General features: G+C 43.2%; 1 protein-coding gene across 5 annotated transcripts in view; it reads left to right on the top strand.

Moving 5' to 3' along the window:
* GKAP1 (G kinase anchoring protein 1) overlaps positions 1–16,100 on the top strand; it is a 148,998-nt gene extending 132,898 nt beyond the window's left edge. For all 5 annotated transcript variants that reach the window (XM_033927601.1, XM_033927576.1, XM_033927592.1 and 2 more), the window contains 2 exons: positions 5,670–5,747; positions 15,773–16,100. In XM_033927601.1, coding sequence (XP_033783492.1) covers positions 5,670–5,747; positions 15,773–15,820 — 126 coding nt within the window. In that variant the 3' untranslated portion in view covers positions 15,821–16,100. The remainder of the gene's footprint in view (positions 1–5,669; positions 5,748–15,772) is intronic.
* Positions 16,101–19,416: the final 3,316 nt, after the last annotated feature.

Here is a 19,416-nt window from a genome sequence, read left to right as displayed (position 1 = left end):
TAGAAGTCAGGTGAACTGGTCTGGCCTTGTACTTATAGGGGTGTGAGTGACATCTTACTCCATGATTGATATGACTGATTACTGTATTTTCACGCATATAACGCACGCGTTATACACGGTTTTTACAAACCGTGCATAACCTTGCACGTTAAACACGTGAGCGCGTTGTACAAATTTTTTTTTTACATAGTTCCCCCCGACATCTGATTCACCCCCCCCCCCCCCCCCCCCCGCAGGACCGCTCGCATCCCCACCCTGAAGGACCGCTCGCACGCACCCACACCCCGAAGGACCGCTCGCACGCACTCCAACCCGCACCCCCACCCTGAAGGACCGCTCGCACCCCCACAGCCTCCTGACCCCCCCCCCCAATCATGTAGAAGCTCCTACCGGTGTCCTGCTGCTTCCTCTTGGCGGTCCCGGCCCTTCTGTGAGCCCTGCGCCTGCGCTTCTTCCTCTTCCGGCGGTCCCGCCCTTTCTCTGACATCAAGCCCTCATGCCCCGCCGACTCCCCGACACAATCGGGGCAAGAGGGCTTGAGACATCAGAGACATTGGAGACATCGGAGGTGACCAGCGGAGTGCCACAGGGCTCTGTCCTGGGTCCACTCCTTTTTAACATATTCATAAGAGACTTGACCCAAGGGCTTCAGGGTAAAGTAACTCTATTCGCTGATGACGCCAAACTATGTAATATAGTAAGTGAAAGCAATCTGCAGGATAGTATGACGCAGGATCTGCTTACGTTGGAAAACTGGTCCCCGACATGGCAGCTGGGCTTCAACGCTAAGAAATGTAAGGTTATGCATCTCGGTAGCAGAAATCCATGCAAACCTTACACCTTAAATGGAGAAACACTAGCTAGGACTTCAGAAGAAAGAGACTTGGGAGTAATCATCAGTGCAGACATGAAGGCCGCCAAACAAGTAGAGAAGGCCTCATCCAAAGCAAGGCAACTTATGGGATGTATCAATAGAAGCTTCGTTAGCCGCAAATCTGAAGTCATAATGCCACTGTACAGAACCATGGTGAGACCTCATCTGGAGTACTGTGTGCAATTCTGGAGGCCACATTACCGTAAAGACGTGCTTAGAGTTGAGTCGGTTCAGCGGATGGCCACTAGGATGATCTCGGGGCTCAAGGGTCTCTCGTACGAAGAAAGACTAAACAAATTGCAGCTCTACACTCTAGAGGAGCGCAGGGAGAGGGGGGACATGATTGAGACATTTAAATACATCACGGGACGTGTCGAGGTGGAAGAAGACATCTTCTTTCTCAGGGGACCCTCGGTCACAAGGGGGCATCCATTCAAACTCAGAGGAGGGAAATTCGATAGTGACATAAGGAAGTATTTCTTCACAGAAAGGGTTGTAGATCACTGGAACAAGCTTCCAGAGCAGGTGATCAAGGCCACCAGCGTTATTGACTTTAAGAATAAATGGGATGCCCTAGTAGGATCCTTACGAGGGTCGAGTTAAGGAACTAGGTCATTAGTACTCAGACTTAATGGGGTGAGTCAGTAGAGTGGGCAGACTTGATGGGCTATAGCCCTTTTCTGCCGTCATCTTTCTATGTTTCTATGTTTCTAAGAGGGAGCTCAAGCCCTCTTGCCTCCCCAAATCCCCGACAATATCGGGCCAGGAGGGAGCCCAAGCCGATCTGGCTCTGGCGACACCCCCCCCCCCCCCCCCGCTAGTTGTTCGGGCCAGGAGGAAGCCCAAGTCCTCCTGGCCCTGGCGACTCCCCCACCCGTTAGTTGTTTGGGCCAGGAGGGGGCCCAAACCCTCCTGGCCACGGCGACCCCCTACCCCCACCCCACACTACATTACGGGCAGGAGGGATTCCAGGCCCTCCTGCCCTCGACGCAAACCCCCCTCCCCCCAACGACCGCCCCCCCCAAGAACCTCCGACCGCCCCCCCAGCCGACCTGCGACCCCCCCTGGCCGACACCTACGACACCCCCACCCCCTTCCCCATACCTTTGTGTAGTTGGCCGGACAGACGGGAGCCAAACCCGCCTGTCCGGCAGGCAGCCAATGACGGAATGAGGCCGGATTGGCCCATCCGTCCCAAAGCTCCGCTTACTGGTGGGGCCTAAGCCGCCTGGGCCAATCAGAATAGGCCTAGGAGCCTTAGGTCCCTCCTGGGGGCGGGGCCTTGGGCACATGGTTGGGTTGGGCCAACAGGGTGGGGGTGCGGGGGGGGTGAATCGGACGTCGGGGGGGGGCATCAGGCTTTCAGGGTGGGGACAGGACTTCAAGGGGGAGAGGAGAGTCGGGGCGGGCGAAAGGAGAGTCGGGGTGGCCAGAGGAGAGTCAGGGCGGGCGAAAGGAGAGCCGGGCGGCGACGGGAGAGTCGGGCAGCATGCGCGGTATACGGGTGTGCGCGGTATACAAAATTTTAAAAAAATATATTTTGGTTTCCCGCGCGCTATACCCGTGAGCGCGTTTTACACGGGTGCGCGTTATCTACGTGAAAATACGGTACTAGGTTTCAAAGGGCCAAAATTCATTTGTGGATATGTTTTGATATTATTTTATATTTAGTAATTTGTTACTGGAAAAAATGTGCAGGTACAGTAGTACTGTGGTATCTTTTTCCCCCCAAGATTTGAAGTTACTGTAAGCAAGGCGGCTTCATCTAAAGCAAGGGGCTTCATCTAAAGCAAGGCAGATGATAGGTTGTATCAAGAGAAGCTTCGTCAACAGGAAGCCTGAAGTCATGATGCCATTGTACAGAGCCATGGTGAGACCTCATCTGGAATACTGTGTGCAATTTTGGAGGCCACATTACCGTAAAGATGTGCTCAGAATTGAATCGGTTCAGCAGATGGCCACCAGGATGGTCTCGGGGCTAAAGAGTCTCTCATGCGAAGAAAGACCGAACAAATTGCAGCTCTACACTCTCGAAGAGCATAGGGAGAGGGGAGACATGATTGAGACATTTAAGTACATCACGGGACGGGTCGAGGTGGAAGATGATATCTTTCTTCTGAAGGGACCCTCGACCACAAGAGGACCTCAAACTCAGGGGAGGGAAGTTTCGTGGAGACGCCAGGAAGTACTTCTTCACGGAGAGAGTGATTGAGCATTGGAACAAGCTTCAAGTGCAGGTGATCGAGGCACGCAGCATCTCAGACTTCAAGAATAAATGGGATACCTATGTGGGATCCCTAAGAGGGTCATGCCAAGGGATAGGGTCACTAGGGTATAGACTTGAAAGAGCGGGTCAGTAGAGTGGCAGTATAATTACAATTATACTTAAGGGGGTCATTAGACTTAATAGGGAGGGTCAATAGTGTGGGCAGACTTGATGGGCTGTAGCCCTTATCTGCCGTCATGTTTCTATGAGTTTGTTTAGCTCTTGTTAGCATAGTAATTGTGAATCATTTCTAACCAAAATTTGTATGTCTACTCAGTAAACAGGGATGTTCAAGATGCTGAGTGGACAAAAAAAAAAAAGAGGGAGAGAAAACTTTAAAAATGGTGAACTTGTGTCATGAATATAAAGGAATGAAAAAGCTAATATAAGGGGCCTGTATGCAAAAACTTAAATAGCTATGTGTATAAAATAGCTCGGTTTGCATCTTGGAGATAAGGATTTTTAAAATTGAAAATGCAAAATTATGCCAAAATTTCTGGGATGCGGTCATTCGTCCCCCTTCCTCCCAGCAGGTCTACCATCTCTCCTCCCACCTAGGTCCAGTCAGTGGAATGCTTTTTTGTTTGGGGGGCCCAAAAGCACTGCCCAGGCTCCACCCCAGACCCAGCCGCCATACTAATAATAGTACTAATTGTAAATGCCATTTCTTCCCTTCATTTTTCACATACACACAATATAATCTTATTAATAATACATAATGGTAACCACAAAATTAAACTACACAAAGCACACTCTTTTACCCGTCCCCACCTTGCACAGCATTTCTTCCTCTCTCCTCCACCCCCATGTGCTATGTCCACCATTTCTCTCTCATTCCTTCCCTTGCTGTAAAGGAAGTGAGGAAAGAAAGATAGAGGGATCCAGGATATATCGCCCAAACTCCTTCTACTGCCACATCCAACATTTCTCCCTCTCTCATCCCCCCCGGACTGTGTGCAGCATCTTTTACCCCTGTCCACCAGCCCCATGCCCAACATTTCTCCTTCTATTACCCCTCTCCAGAACCATGCGACATCTCTTCCTCCATTCCCTCCACCACCAGGTCCAACATTCTTCCCACTGTTCCCTCTCCAACACCACATCCAACATTTCTCCCTCTCATCTTTCTCTACCTTACTCCTCTCCCACCAACATGTCCAACAATTCTCTTCCTATGCCCAACATTCTCCTCTTTCTTCCTTTCCCCATGTACACTATTTCTTTCCCTCGTACCCATGCTCAACAATTTTCCCTTTCTATTCCCTCCTCCACCTCAGCATCTCTTTCCTTCTATCCTTCCCTGCTACGTCCCAAGTTCATGCCCCTTCCCTCCCTTCCTTCTGTATCCCTCCCTTCCTTCTGTATCCCAAGTTTGTGCCCCATCCCTCCTTCCTTGCTGACATTTTCTCTGCGTACAGTGTGCTTTGTGTTTTTTAAAATTTTATTGTTGGTAGATTATTTTGACTTAGTCATTTTAAAAGTAGCTTGCAAGCCAAAAAAGTGTGGGCACCCCTGCTGTAGAGCCATTTCTTATATGACTGGATGAACTATATTTATCTTTTTTTGTTAGTTGTTTAAATTCATGCAGAAATAAATGGCTAGATTGAACCTAATGACTTCATTAACGTCTTTCCCTTTTTTAAACCTCTATACCATTTGAAAGAGGGCAAATATCTAATTATTCCCTTCTAGAATTGGATACTTCTTAAATTTAGTAAAAATATTCTGGCACAAGTGTCAAACCTTAAAAAAGGAAATCATATTGAGCATTGGAAAATAATAATAAACTAATAAAAAATAGTACACATTTAAGGCTCCTTTTACTAAGTTGTGATAGTGGTTTTAGCGTGCGCTTAGTGCACGCAGAATTACCACATGCACTAGATGCTAACGCCAGCATTGAGCTGGCTTTCGTTTTCCCGCTTAGAGCAGGGGTTTGCGTGCGCTAAAAATGCTAGCGCACCTTAGTAAAAGAGGGGGTTAATTTTCCCCATCCCACCCCACCCAGCTACTTTTTCATGCCACCCGGCTGGAAAACATTTCTGGGGAGAACACTGAAACTGCTAAGGAAAAGGTTAAAACCCTGTAGCTGATTTGGCAGAGAAAGAAAGGAAAAAGTCTCAAGGAGAAATCTGATAATGAGGTCAAGATCTCTCAAAGCTGAGAACCCAACCCTCAAAGAAAACCTATAGAAGACAAGCAGGCTGAGAAATAGAAAGTAGTAATATTAAATAAAGACTATTAATAGTTATCAATAACTGTCAACATATGCCACTAGGAAAAAGTAAAATGTGGCAACAGTGATGTACAGCCTTCTATAGGTACTTGTAATCTGATAGATCTGCATAAAAATGAAGATGGTTCTGATGGACAGAATGAAAAGGAGTGCAGTGCATCTGTTCTTTTAATTAATATAGTGTAACTATGATCTTCAAAATAGGTAATGTCATACTCGGTTTCTTATCGTATATCATGTCTGATGATGATATTAACTGGACATTGTGAAAGCTTTTCTTGCATTTATTTTAGGTAACTGCACTGCATGTTGCATTAGAGCAAGAAAAATCTAAAGTGAAGATTTTACAAGCAGAGACACCAAAATACCAGGTAAATTCAAACCTAAACTAATTTGCAAATAGTGAGAGCATTAATATTTTTCCTAAGCTATTTGTTAATTTTAAGGTAGATGTCTAACTCTGTGTAAATGGTGATATACTTAATTTCTATTTTCAACTGATTTTGTATTTTGAATGTTTCTACTGTGGCACATCACTTTTTAACACCCCTCCATATAAAAAGGATTGGAGGAGCACCCTTTGAGAAATGCACCTGGGGTAGACAGTGCCCCTCACCCCCTTGATACTCTACTGCCTGAGTAAGGAGATTCTGGTCTCCAAAAGTCAGTAAAAAAAAAAAAAAGTGTTAAAATTAATCCAATAAAAAGAGTCTTGCTTCTATTTTCTATTTATAAATGTTTGTTGATACAGCTACAATACTACTTTATTTTAAAGCAACAAAATAAGTCTTTTCTCTACCTTTTGTCATCTCTGGTTTCTGCTTTTCTCATCTTCTCTTCACTCTCCATTCCATCCAGCGTCTGCCCTTTTTCTCTATACCTTCCATTTTTCTCATTTTGTTTCTACTCCCTCCCCCATACTCTTGAATATCTCTCTTCTCTTCTCCTTTCCTTCCCACCTAACTCACCCCATGCTTGGCATCTGCTTCCCTTCCCCCATGCCCTGGGATCTCTCTCCTCTCTTCTGCTTCCATGTTCTGGCATCACCTTTTCTTCCTTTCCCTGCCTCCCTCCCTTCCCAGTGGTCTTGCATCTCCTTACCTTCCCTCCCCCCATGCCCTGGCATCTCTCCTCTCCTTCCCTTCTATCTCCCCCTCCATGCTCTGGCATCTCTCCTCTCTTTCCTTCCCTTCCTGATGGTCTGGCATCTTTCTCCTTCCCTTTCCTCCCCCATGCCTTGGCATCTCTCTCCTCTTTTTCCCTTCCATTTATCCCCCTCCACACCCATGTTATAGTATTCCTTCTCTTTTCTTTTCCTCACTCCATTCCCCATGGTCTGGCATCCCTCTCTCCTCTCCTTGCCCCCCTCCAATTGGATGGTTTTCCTTACCCCTCCCTCCCTCCAATCGGGTGCCTGGTGCAGCATATCTGTACCCACCCCCGATGGGCACCTCTCTTTCTCTCATTGTCAGCAGCCATCACAACTCACAGCTCTGCCAGCGTCAGGCCTTCCTTTCGGCCAGGTCTCGCCTACTTCCTGCTTCCACGAAGGCGGGACCCAGCAGAAAGGAAGGTTTGACACCGGCAGAGCAGTCAGTTGTAAAGGCTGAGGCTGCTGCTGCTGCTGCCAGCACTGATCCCTGGAGCATCGCCTTATGGGCTGCACCTGGGATGGACCATGCCCCCCCCCCCAGTACACCACTGTATTAGACTAATGCACTTTTCAATTTGCTTTCAGAAGCCAAAACCTCCTTCTCGTCAATACAGTATACTTCTGTTGTATGCTGTTCTGACCTGAGGAAGAGAGTTTTGGTCTCTTAAAGTTCGCAAAAAAATAGTCCAATAAAAAGATTACCTTATTTCCATTTTCTGTTTATAAACATTTATCAGTACGGCTACAATACTACTTTATTCTAAAGCAAAAAAAATATATATATATTTTTTCTACTTTTTTGTCATTTCTGCTTTAATCATCATCTTCACTGTCGTGTTCATCCACATCTGTCTCCTCTCTTTCCCTTCCATGCAGCATCTGCCCCTCTCTTACTGCCCCTTCCATCTGATGTCTGCCCTCTCCCCCTTCCATATGGCATCTTCCCTCTTATGTCCCTTCCACAAACTGTCTACCCTGTGGCCCTTCTCTGCTTTGTTCATGAAACATTTCAGTTTTAACACCCTCTATTTTTTCTCTCTCTATCTCCACCTCTTTCCCTATGCTCTGGCATCTCTCTCTTCTCCTTTTCTTTCTTCCCACCCCCACACCCCACAGTCTGGTATCTCTGTCCCCTTTCCTTCCCTACCCTTTGCCCTGGCATCTCTCTTCCCTCTTTTCCTTCTATCTCTCCCTCCCCCTGCTTGCTCTGGAATCTCCTCTTTCCTTTCCCTCCCTCCCACCTTTCTCCCTGTTCTGGCATTTGTCTCCTTTCCCTCATGCCCTGGCATCTCTTCCTCTCCTTCCATGATCTGCCATCTCCTTTCCTTTCTTCCTTCCTTTCCTTACCAATGGTCTGGCAAGGATGCACCATTGCAAGATTTTACCATCGAAGAACAACATGCAGTAGTGTGCTTTCTTTGGGCACAGGGAGTGAAACCTATAGGAATTCACCAGCGGATATTGACTTAGTAAGGACATATCATGAATCAATGAAAGGTTTATATGTGGGTAAAAAGTTTTAAAATGAGAAGAATAGGTGTGACCGACGAAGGCAGTTCTGGTCACCCATCAACACTGCACATTGACAAGGTACATTTCTTGATTAGAGAAGACCGACAAATAACGGTATCTCAGTTGGCTGCAAATTTGGATATCAGCTATGGATCTGCATTTGCCATAATGCATGACGACTTGGGATACAGGAAAATATTCACACGATGGGTTCCCAGACAGTTTACTGATATGCACATGCAACAGCGTGTGGAGGTTGTGACCCAGTTCCTGAAACGGTATGAAGAAGATCTGAGTAATCTAGAGAGAACTGTCACTGGCGATGAGACATGGATGCATCACTGCGACCTGGAGAGCAAAAGACAAAGCATGATGAAGTAAAGGATGTAGAGCTCACCAGGTTTTGGGAGCAGCCAAAATAACGTGTCTGCAGGAATGCAAAAGCTAGTTGAATGATAGTTCCCATGCAAGATGACGCATTTATTGTATGTGGAAAAGTGATGTGTTCATTACTTCTATTAAAGCCGCTAAATGTATTTTGCCTTTACTTTTTGATTTATCCTCATAAGTAGGTTCTGGTCATGACCAGGTTGGCATGAGTTTTGAGGTACATGAGACCAAGTTTCTTTCAGAAAGACATTTTTAAAAAAAAATCTGAAATAGTAGCCAATTTTGACTATGCTGGGAACCCAGAAATTATGATTTTCTGCTGCTACTAAAGAACGTCACTTGATCCCATTGTAGGTAGAACATGATTTGTAAGGAAACACTGAATAACCAATCAAAAAGAGGGCTGCTATGTCTATGCAGTTGTAGTTTGCTTTAGTCGTTTAGAAATTTGATAAGCAATTAAATCAAATTTTAAATAAACTTGAAACTTGAAAAAAAAACCTTCTTTTTCTCTATAGCTGGATTTAGCAAAAGACTGATGCTAGGTTTAGTGGTTTGGAGGAAGATAACAAAACCTCTCTTTCTGTAGTAGAAATGTCTTCAATACTGGAATGTGCTTGTTCATCTAGAGCAGAGATAGGCAATTTCGGTCCTCGAGAGCTATAGACAGGTCAGGTTTTCAGGATATCCACAGTGAATATGTATGAGATAGATTTGCATGCACTGCCTCCTTGAAATGCAGATCTATCTCATACATATTTATTGTGGATATCCTGAAAACCTGACCTGCCTGTGGCTCTCGAGGACTGGAATTGCCTACCCCTGATCTAGAGGATAATTTAAGTATTGGATCTATTGCAGAGTAGATCAGGAAATCTTAAGTGGAGTACAGTATGTATATGTATATGTATATGTGTATATATATATATATATATATATATATATATATATATATATATATATATATATATAGTCTTTCTAACCTTGTCACCAAATAAGGAATCTGTGTTATGGTGCATCTGCTAATCTTGTAATCTGGCAGATGCCAAAATCCTTGAAGAATATCGGGTATGTTATGTTAATCAGATTTTCTATTCTGCCTTTACCTATTCAGTTCAAGATTGGATTACATCTACCCAGTGAAACCATGAAACACCCCCAACATAAGAAAATTTACAATGATTAAGTCAGCCTAGGGCAGGGATCTCAAAGTCCCTCCTTGAGGGCCGCAATCCAGTCGGGTTTTCAGGATTTCCCCAATGAATTTGCATTGAAAGCAGTGCATGCACATAGATCTCATGCATATTCATTGGTGAAATCTTGAAAACCCGACTGGACTGCGGCCCTCAAGGAGGGACTTTGAGACCCCTGGCCTAGGGGATTTCTCATCAGGCTAAAGGATCTCTCAGGCCTTTCCAGCCTAGTAAGAACATTAAATCCTAATCCCAAATTCATTGACGAAGCCGCTATGGCCTGGCAAACTAAAGTAAAAACCCTCTACGAAGGCTTAGCCTCAGTCAAAGAAATCAAATACCATCCCTGCAATCTCTCCTTCCCCTGGTTTACTAACAACCTAAGAACCAAGAAAAGAGAACTAAGAAGAGCGGAAAGGGAATGTTAATAATCCAGCTGGAAGAAATTACTCAAAGAATACAAACAAGTTACTGTTGACGCCAAAAAGGTCTATTACTCCCAACAACTACTAAAGACCTCCATCAGATAAAAAACCTTTTTACACTAACTAAAAAGATATTCACAGCAATCCAAGCAGACAATCAGATCCTAAACACCGATGTTGACTGAGAAACCCTTTCTGACTTCTTTGCTGACAAGATAGACATAATACGATCTCACTTTGAAACTGTCTCACAATAAACACCTACCCGAACAGAACGCTCGAACATACAACTGGACCACTAACCCATGTAAAACACTGACCTTTTGGCTCCTTCTTAGATCCCTGCCCACCACACCTCCTTTATCTTCCATCATGTTTCTGTGAAAGACGCTTTTGTATGCTCAATCTTTCCACTTATCGGTGCTTCTATAAACAGATTAAGTACCTATAAACTGGAAATCAGCAATCAGACCATTTTTTTTAAACCACACTTGATTCAGGTATGCCCAGCAACTTTAGGCTTGTCTCCAACCTACCATTTATTTCCAAGATCCTGGATAAAACTGTACTCAATGACAACAAGAAAGTCCTATCTACTTTCCAATCAGGATTCAGGAAATTTCATAGTACTGAAACTGTCCTTCTTGACATCATCGATGACTGCTGGAAACTCATGGAGAAGCGAAACGATGTCCTATTGGTGCTATTAGATTCAGATTGGACTGTCTTCCTCCTACTGTAGTTCTGGTATCTGGGTCCTCCTTACCAATTGGGTTCTCTGCTAAGATATTGGGAGTCCTTTTTGATTCCTCTCTTTCCTTTAAGGACCAAATAAATTCCTTGGTCAAGAAATGCTTCTTTAGTTTGCGAATGCTGAGGAAGGTTAGACATCTTTTTCATCACCATCATTTTTCTATCTTAGTTCAATCAATTATATTATCATGTCTTGATTACTGTAACGCTATCTACCTTGGCATTACAAAAATTTGTCTTTATAGATTACAATTAATTCAGAATACTGCTGCGAAGCTGATCTATGGAAAACATAAATTTGACCATGTGACCCCTTTGCTTCAGAGTCTTCATTGGCTCTCGGTTTATTTTAGAATTCAATTTAAATACACTTGTATTTCTTTTAAAATTCTACATGGTATCTTTAATGCTCTTATTCCTTTATTTTGGAATGTTTACTGATTCTCCTTTGCAAGAGGTATCCAACAATTTAAACTCTCCCTTCCTTCTAAATAAAGGATTAAAGGAGTTAAGATCTTAAGTCAATCTTTGGTTTTTAAATTCTCTCAACTCTGGAATGATCTCCCCTTTTTTTTAAGGAGTTCCAGTTCGTTTCAATTTTTCCGTAAATCAAAAACTACTCTGCCATACATTTTGAAAATTAATTATTTTGAAATTTTGCTATTATCTTCTATTTATCATTTGTAAATTATTCCCTGTTTATTTAGTTGTGGAAACAGAGTCGAGCCTTCTCAGAATGATAACTCGGTATACAAAGTTAAGCTTTAGTTTAGATCTTAGCACAGACTTCGACACCATTGACCATCCTCTCATCACACAGCTCATGGAGCTTGGCATCCAAGATGCTGCACCACATCCTTCCTAAGCAATAGATCCCAAAACGTACTACTTGACACTAGTGCTGCCCGATTCACTGATTCAAATAAATTCATTTTCGTAAAAAATTGGGCTTTCTGATTCAACCAACCCTCCTCCCTGCATACCTTTGGGCTTCCTAAAGCAGGAACAGCAGCACTCTGGCAGCGAAAAGCCTGGCCTAAGCACTGCCTCTTGCCGGCCGTCCACTGTCGCTGCTGCTCCTGCTTTAGGAGGCCCGATGCCAGAGTTCACGGTAGGGCGAGGAGAAATGTCGCATAGACGTTAGCACTGTGGGTACCCTCAGCTCTGTGGCTTTAGGGGGTTCCCCAAAGGCCAATATGTTTTCCCCTTCTCCCCACCATCATCTGGCATCCCCCAGGCCTCCTGGTCTTACTTTCAAAATTAATTACGCCCGGCAGATGAGCCCTGGTGATGTAGTTATTCTAGCAAGCTATCATCAGCCTCCGCTGCACGTCCCCTCTGCCATGGTCCATCCCAGTCCAAAACAGGATGTGATGTCTGAAGAAGGGTGGGACCGCAGTAGAGGGAACATGCAGCGAAGGCTGTAATTGCAAGCCTCTGCAAGCCGTAATTAGTTTTGAAAGTGAGACTGGGAGGCCAGGGGGAAGCCAGATGATGATGGAGAGAAGGGGGAAACATGCCGGCCTTCAGTGGGCCCAAAGAGAGGGGCATAAACCGGACTGAGGGTGGGGGAAGGGGAAGAAATAATGGGTCTTAAAACAGAGGAGAGGGAGAGCGATGGTGGACAATGGAATGGAGGGAGGGAGGGAAAAGAAAGAGAGAGAAGTTATACCCAAGGAATGGTATGGAGGGAGGGGGGATAGAAATACTGGATGGGGGTAGTGGTCATTAGAGAAATGTTGAACTGTGGGGGATGGAGACAAAATAAAAGGAGTCCTCTAGGGGAGGGAAGGGAAACGGAAGAGGAGTACAGAGATGGAAGATAGATGGTGAGCACGGAGAAAGAAGAAAATATCAAATGGGCAGGAAACTCTGGCAAATGAGTTAACAGAAGACAAACAGAAACCAGAGTCTAGGACCAACACGATTTCAATAATGACCAAACAACAAAAGGTAAAAAAAATAATTTTATTTTCTGTTTTCTGATTACAACATGTCAGATTTGAAATGTATATCCTGCCAGAGCTGATGTTAGACAGCGAATATGAGCTAGGACCTAACAGAGAGAGGAAAAGTCTAATCTCTATATATTTATTTAATTTTTTTTATTTCTCACATTTAAAACCTGTCCTAGATGTAGCCTGTAAACACCAAATCCAGATTCACTTCTTCACCAATGAGATCCAACTATATCTTCCACTAGGAGAGAACGGCAGCATCCAGATTACAAAACTTCATAACTGTCTCTCAGAAAACAAAAATTGGATATCCACTAACAAACTGCAACTAAATGCCTCCAAAACAGAACTTATTTGGATCTACAAAGAGCACTGCACATACACCCATCCTTCTCTTCTCTGGGAATTATCTACCATAATTGCAAAAAATCAAGCATGCAGCTTAGGGATATTTCTTTACTCTAACCTATCACTTTCTAACCGCAAACAGGTATCTCCACTATACCTGATCAAAAGCCTTTTCAGCATCAGAACTAATGAGCAAGGAGGGAGGTCTCATTTGTCTGCTCATTTTTCAAAGCCAATAATATCCTGTGAATGTTTTTAGATACCGGTTGGGCTCTCACAAAGCCCACCTGCTGCTCCGATATCAAGGATCCAACAACAAAAAACCTCCCAAACCCCAAGAATAGAAACTAGACAAGGGAGAGAGACAAAAGCAGAGACGGCTCAACTACATTCACCAACCTATCAATGATGTTTAAGATGTAAGTAGATTAAACGGGAGAGCCCGTTTAATCTACTTACATCTTAAACATCATTGATAGGTTGGTGAATGTAGTTGAGCCGTCTCTGCTTTTGTCTCTCTCCCTTGTCTAGTTTCTATTCTTGGGGTTTGGGAGGTTTTTTGTTGTTGGATTTGTCTATTCACCTTCCAATTTTTTCGGGTTTTTCTGATTTCTTCCGATATCAAGGATGGCAGGATGCTTGCCAACTGGTTAGCCAGAACTTTTGCCAGAAGTTTAGCCTCAAAATTAAGCAAAGATATCGGCAGGTAGGACTCTGGTAACATCTGATCTTTACCGGGTTTCGGTAGCACCATAATCTGTGCCATATTAAGATGTCACGGCAGAAAGCCCTTCGCCACCTCCAGGTTAAAGATCTTCACAAGCAATGGGGCAATCTCCTCCACCAGCAATTTGTAAAACTGCACACGCAGTCCATAAGGACCAGATGCCTTCTCTAACGGGCCACTCAGGATACCACATTCAACCTTTTCAGCAGAGATAGGGAGCTCTAAGGAACTATGTTCTTGGTCATTCAACCTCGGCAAGTCCAAACTGTCCAAGTGGCACCATCCAGGCTATCGGAATCCGGAGCAGCATACAGGGCCCCCAGAAATTGACCCTTAATTGCACAAATATTTTTCAGCTTATGATGTAAGACCCCCCTGAAAATCCCTTAACATGGTAATACCCATCCACTCTGTCCTGGGGGGGTAGCCTGCCAGGCCAGGAGGCGATTGCTTTTATTGGCAAACCGGTATAATTGAAATTCATAGCTGCATCTTTAAAGGCTTAATACTACTGTACAAGTCTTTATACAACATGGCGCCCTCGTACATATCAATAAAACTTCCACCTTACGTCCCAAACAGACCGCTCTTTTCCCAGGAGGAAACATGTCTACAATTACCCCCCGGTCATGGTCTCAGACTCCAAAGTGCCAGATGACGATCCTACTCCCATTTCTTACCAAGCTACTGAATCAACTGCCTCTTCATATCAGATCCCTCAAAGAGCTCTAAAGCTTTAGGAAAGCAATAAAAACTTACCTCTTCCTCTAATTCCCTTAGCCTAGTATCCTTATGATAAAGTATCTAGACCAGGGGTGGGCATAGAGGGCTGCAATCCAGTCGGGTTTTCAGGATTTCCCCAATGAATATACATGAGATCTATTTGCATGCACTGCCTCCCATTGTATGCAAATGGATTTCATGCATATTCATTGGGGAAATCCTAAAAACCCGACTGGATTGCAGTCCTCGTTGTCCACCCCTGATCTAGACACCCTGCACTCAATATTATTAAATAGACTAACAGAGCATCTAACCCACCAATCTTCCTCCTTCAGTTTAAATGACCATCCAGTCTGTAATTCCCAAGCAAATGTATACCACATGTATTTTGAACTAATTTCTCTCTGTGAATGTTAATTTAGGATGAACAAACTATATTATATGAATGTCACTTTGACTAATTATTATATATGTTAACCTTGTAATCCATACTGAGCTTTCTGGGGAGGACAGGCTATAAAACAAATTAAATAAATAAAGTATGTATACTCTAGAGGAGAGGCGATTTGATACAGACATTTAAATACTTGAAAGGTATTAATATAGAACTCAATCTTTTCTAGAGAAGAGAAAATGGTAAAACTAGAGGGCATAAATTGAGGTTGTGGGGTGGTAGACTTAGGAGAGGGTGTTTGATGTCTGGAGTGCTCTCCCGAGAGAAGTAGTGGAGATGAAAACAGTGACGGAATTCAAAACAGCATGGGATGAACACAGAGGATCTCTAATAAAATGAATAGTATAAATTGAAAAACCAAGGCCAGTACTGAGCAGACTTGTATGGCAATTCAGTTTAGGATGGGCTGGATAGGACTTTGACAGGAACTCCAGTAATTTGGAACATGAGGATAGTGCTGGGCAGACCTTTACAGTCTGCAAATGATGAGATGGTTCAGATAAACTGGAGTGAGCTTTGACAGCAACTCCAATAGTTGGAACCTAAGGATAGTACTGGGTGGACTTCTGTAGCTCAGAAAACAATCATGAATTTATAATGTGTGTAGCTATTGGGCAGACTAAATGGATTGTTCAGGTCTTTATCTTCTATCATTTACTATGTTACTTACTATGTTTTATAGCAAATATTAGGAACAAGGTATGAGAAAGTAGGAGCAAAGAGGTTTCATAAAGATTTTTCTTGTTATACATGTCTACAGGGTGGAAAAAAAGGAAGAAAAAACTCGGAATTGGACCATGGTAGGTGATCAACTGTTTCGCTACAAGCAAAAAACAATTCTAGTTCTTCAGCATTTTGCAAAAATGTATATACTCAATGCTGCATTGGCACTGAACTATGCAGATTTTCTTACAGTTTGAAATATTACTAGTTTAAATAAATAAATTCTTAACTTTTGTTGGTGCTAAAAATAGTTTAAGGTGACAAGTAGAGATCTAATGTTTCTACAGAAATCAAAGCATGATGTTTGATAAAAATCACATACTTTGTTAGTTTTTTTCATCATTCAATAAAAGTTATTCTTTGCATATGTTTTTACCCTTTTATAAACTTTATAAGTAAGATATTAATATAATTTACATCCCATCAGAAGAATACAATACTGTCATTCTGATCTTTTAATTTTAACATTTTTTTTTATTGAACATAATAAAATATAGTAGAGAGAGCAAATGTAATGCAGTTCAGCATTTTTCCATATTCATTTCCATACCTAATCCTTTAACCCCCTTCTTCCATTCAGAAGGCCATCTGAGATCAGAGGGCCTATGTTTTTATAGCCCCTTTCAAGCACCCTTTTAAGAGTAGAAAAAAATGAACCCACCCCTGCAGAACCCCTTTCCAACATTCCTTATTGCCTTGGTAATCCACCCAAAACATTTAAAATTTGGCTTCTACTACATGGAGACAAGGATTGAACATAATCCTCCCAAAGCAGTAAAAAACTGTCTTCTATATTTGTGCAAACCCTTCACCCCTTGAAGCTCCATAATGCAGAGAAAATGGAGTCTCTTCCTCCATTACCAGAAAGAGGGTGGGGTTTCCTGTGTCCATTGCCAAAGAATATAGTTCAAAGCCACCACTCTAGATTTTTGGACCCATAATTTAGAACCTTTCCCTGTAATACTCAAACTGTTCTCCCACTCCAGCACCAAAACCCCAAGGTTGATAAGCAATTGACTGGCCTGCAATATTGTTAAGAAAACTAATTATTAAGCCCCACCATCAGCATATCTATGGACATCCCCACAGCATATGTTCCAAGTTCCCCTGAGCGCTTGGAGCAAAGAGGAAAATGTATACATCCTGTTTTAAATGCTCTGTCTGGGGTAGGCAATTCCGGTTCTCGAGAGCCACAAGCAGGTCAGGTTTCAGGATATCCTCAATGAACATGTATGAGATGGATTTGCATGCACTACCTCCTTGATATGCAAATCTATCTCATGGCATATTTGTTGTGGATATCCTGAAAACCTGACCTGCCTGTGGCTCTCGAGGACTGGAATTGCCTACCCCTGCTCTATGTAGTGAAACTATGCTCTGTGTAAAATACAATGCCAGAATTCCCTATATTTTGAACTGTAGAGCAGTTGGGGAATTTTCTTTATTATACCAAGAAAATCTAATCTCTTCTTGAGTTATTCCATTCCTCTCCCCATTTGGTGCTCAAAAAAGTATAATGCATTAGGGGTCCTTCTCTGGTCAGTGCTTTATACTGATAAGGAAAGAGAGCTAGGTCCCCGAGGCTTCAAACAGCCCACTAGCTTGCTAGCAAAGGTGGTCTGAAGTGAGGAAGATGGTATCAAGCTAACATAATATTTCAGCTGCAGTGTCCAAAAACCATGGGTTCACACCCTGATTTTCCTGCATATATTTTTCTAAGAATACAACCTTACAGTACCTGCTCTCCATTTATTAAAAACTGAACTCTCCATACCAGGATGAAAGGTGGTGTTCCCAACCAAGGAAAGCAAGGATGAAGTTAAAGAGTAATCAGAAAGGATGGTAGATGTGTGGAACAGTTTCCCAGAAGAGGTGGTGGAAACAGAGACTGTGTCTGAATTAGAGAGTTGCGCAGGGACAGAAATCCCGCCCGTCCCCGCCAGGATCCTCTCCGTCCCCTCCCGTCCCTGTCAGGATCCTCTCCGTCCCCACAAGGAATTACCTCCATCCCCGCCTGTCCCCATAAAAAGCAGCCATAACTTCTGACAGGATTATCAATTCCACAGTTTCTTTAGTGTTTGTGCTGCTGTTTTCCTTGTGGAATCTCTTTGGTGGAACCCTTTTTTTGTTTTCTGTTTAGGTAATTATCTTATAAACCCCCTCTTTTTACTAAGGCTGATGTGTCCATTATATTATATGGATGAACCCTGCTTCCAAAGTCTTCTATCCCCATGGGAGTCCTGTTGGCCAGAGTGGTGCCCTGTGGGAGTCCCATGGGCCAGAGGGGGGTCCCCGTTGGTTAGGGGGGGATTCCCGCGGGACCCGCGATCCCCATTCCCATGCAGACCTCTAGTCTGAATTCAAGAGGGCCTGGGATAGGCACATGGGATCTCTCGGAGAGAGAAAGAGATAATGGTTACTGTGGATGGGAAGACTAGATGGGCCATTTGGCCTTTATCTGCCATTGTGTTTCTATGTTTCTAAGAGTGAATTATAGGGTCTTGAATCCATAACATTGCCATGCTTTCCACACAGATCTGAGAGGAATCAAAAACACACTATGTTTGAAGACATCTGTGAGATCCCTTGACATAGCATGCAGTAAATCATATGCCAAATATAAAAAAGGATTTCTTCAAGTAACCAGTCTCCCAGATGTCTTAGCAAGCATGCCCAATTATAGTTTAAAGTCAGGAAGACCCAACTCACCAATCCTACAGTTCCCCTATCAAAAATTACCCAGTTCCTTTTGGAAAGCCAAAATATCTTTATGCAAGAGCCACAGTTGCTTAGTACACATAACATACAGCTAGTTAGAAAACACATTCACACCAGTGCTACTGTCCCCAGCAAAGACAAGGGAAAAGTCTTCAACACTCTCAATTGAGTTTTAATATGTTGTAACAACTAGAGGATGTTGCGCTTACACAGGTGCCATGTGTTTGTGGTTAGTTTGACCCCCAAATAAGTAAAAGTATTCTCCGCCCATCACAACGAGAATTTCCTTGACCATTCCTTTCTCAAACTATCCTGCCAAAGACAGAGCTTTCAACTTCTCAAGATTTAATGTAAATCTTGATAAGTTACCGTATTCTTGAAAACTATCCATTAGCACTTGTAAGGAAGTAACTGGCAAAATCAAATGAACCAATTCTTGTCATCTGCAAATGTGGCTATTTTAAACATATGGGACCCAATAGCAATCCCTCAATGTCCGGGTTCCCTGAATCTCCCTCACTAAGGGATCCAAAGTGAGGAGAAATAGGGGTTACTGAGGACAGCCTTGATGTGTACCTTGATAGATGTCAAATGAGTTAGAGATTATTCCATTTATCCATACTCTAGCTTTTGGGATGTTATATGATATTTTTATAGCTCCTATGAAGAAGTCTTCCAGGCCACATCATTTCAAAACAGCAAACACAAAGCTCCAATAAACTATTGAATGCTTTTTCAACATCAAAACATATTAGAAGCAAGGGAATCTTCTCCCTTTCAACCAGTTCTAGAGAAACCAAGATCTTCTGAAGATTGTTGACCATGTGTCTATTTCCCTCACAAACCCCACCCAATGATTTGCTTTCATCTGGGGTAAAACTGGTGCAAATCAGTTTGCCAAGATCTTTGCTAGAAACTTCACCTCAAAATTAAGCAAAGAAACCAGCCGATAGGATTCAGGCA

This window comes from Geotrypetes seraphini, chromosome 1 (genome assembly GCF_902459505.1).
Source record: "Geotrypetes seraphini chromosome 1, aGeoSer1.1, whole genome shotgun sequence".
Taxonomy (NCBI): Eukaryota; Metazoa; Chordata; class Amphibia; order Gymnophiona; family Dermophiidae; genus Geotrypetes; species Geotrypetes seraphini.
Note: the sequence above shows the minus strand (reverse complement) of the source record. Positions and strands in the feature narration are given on the sequence as shown.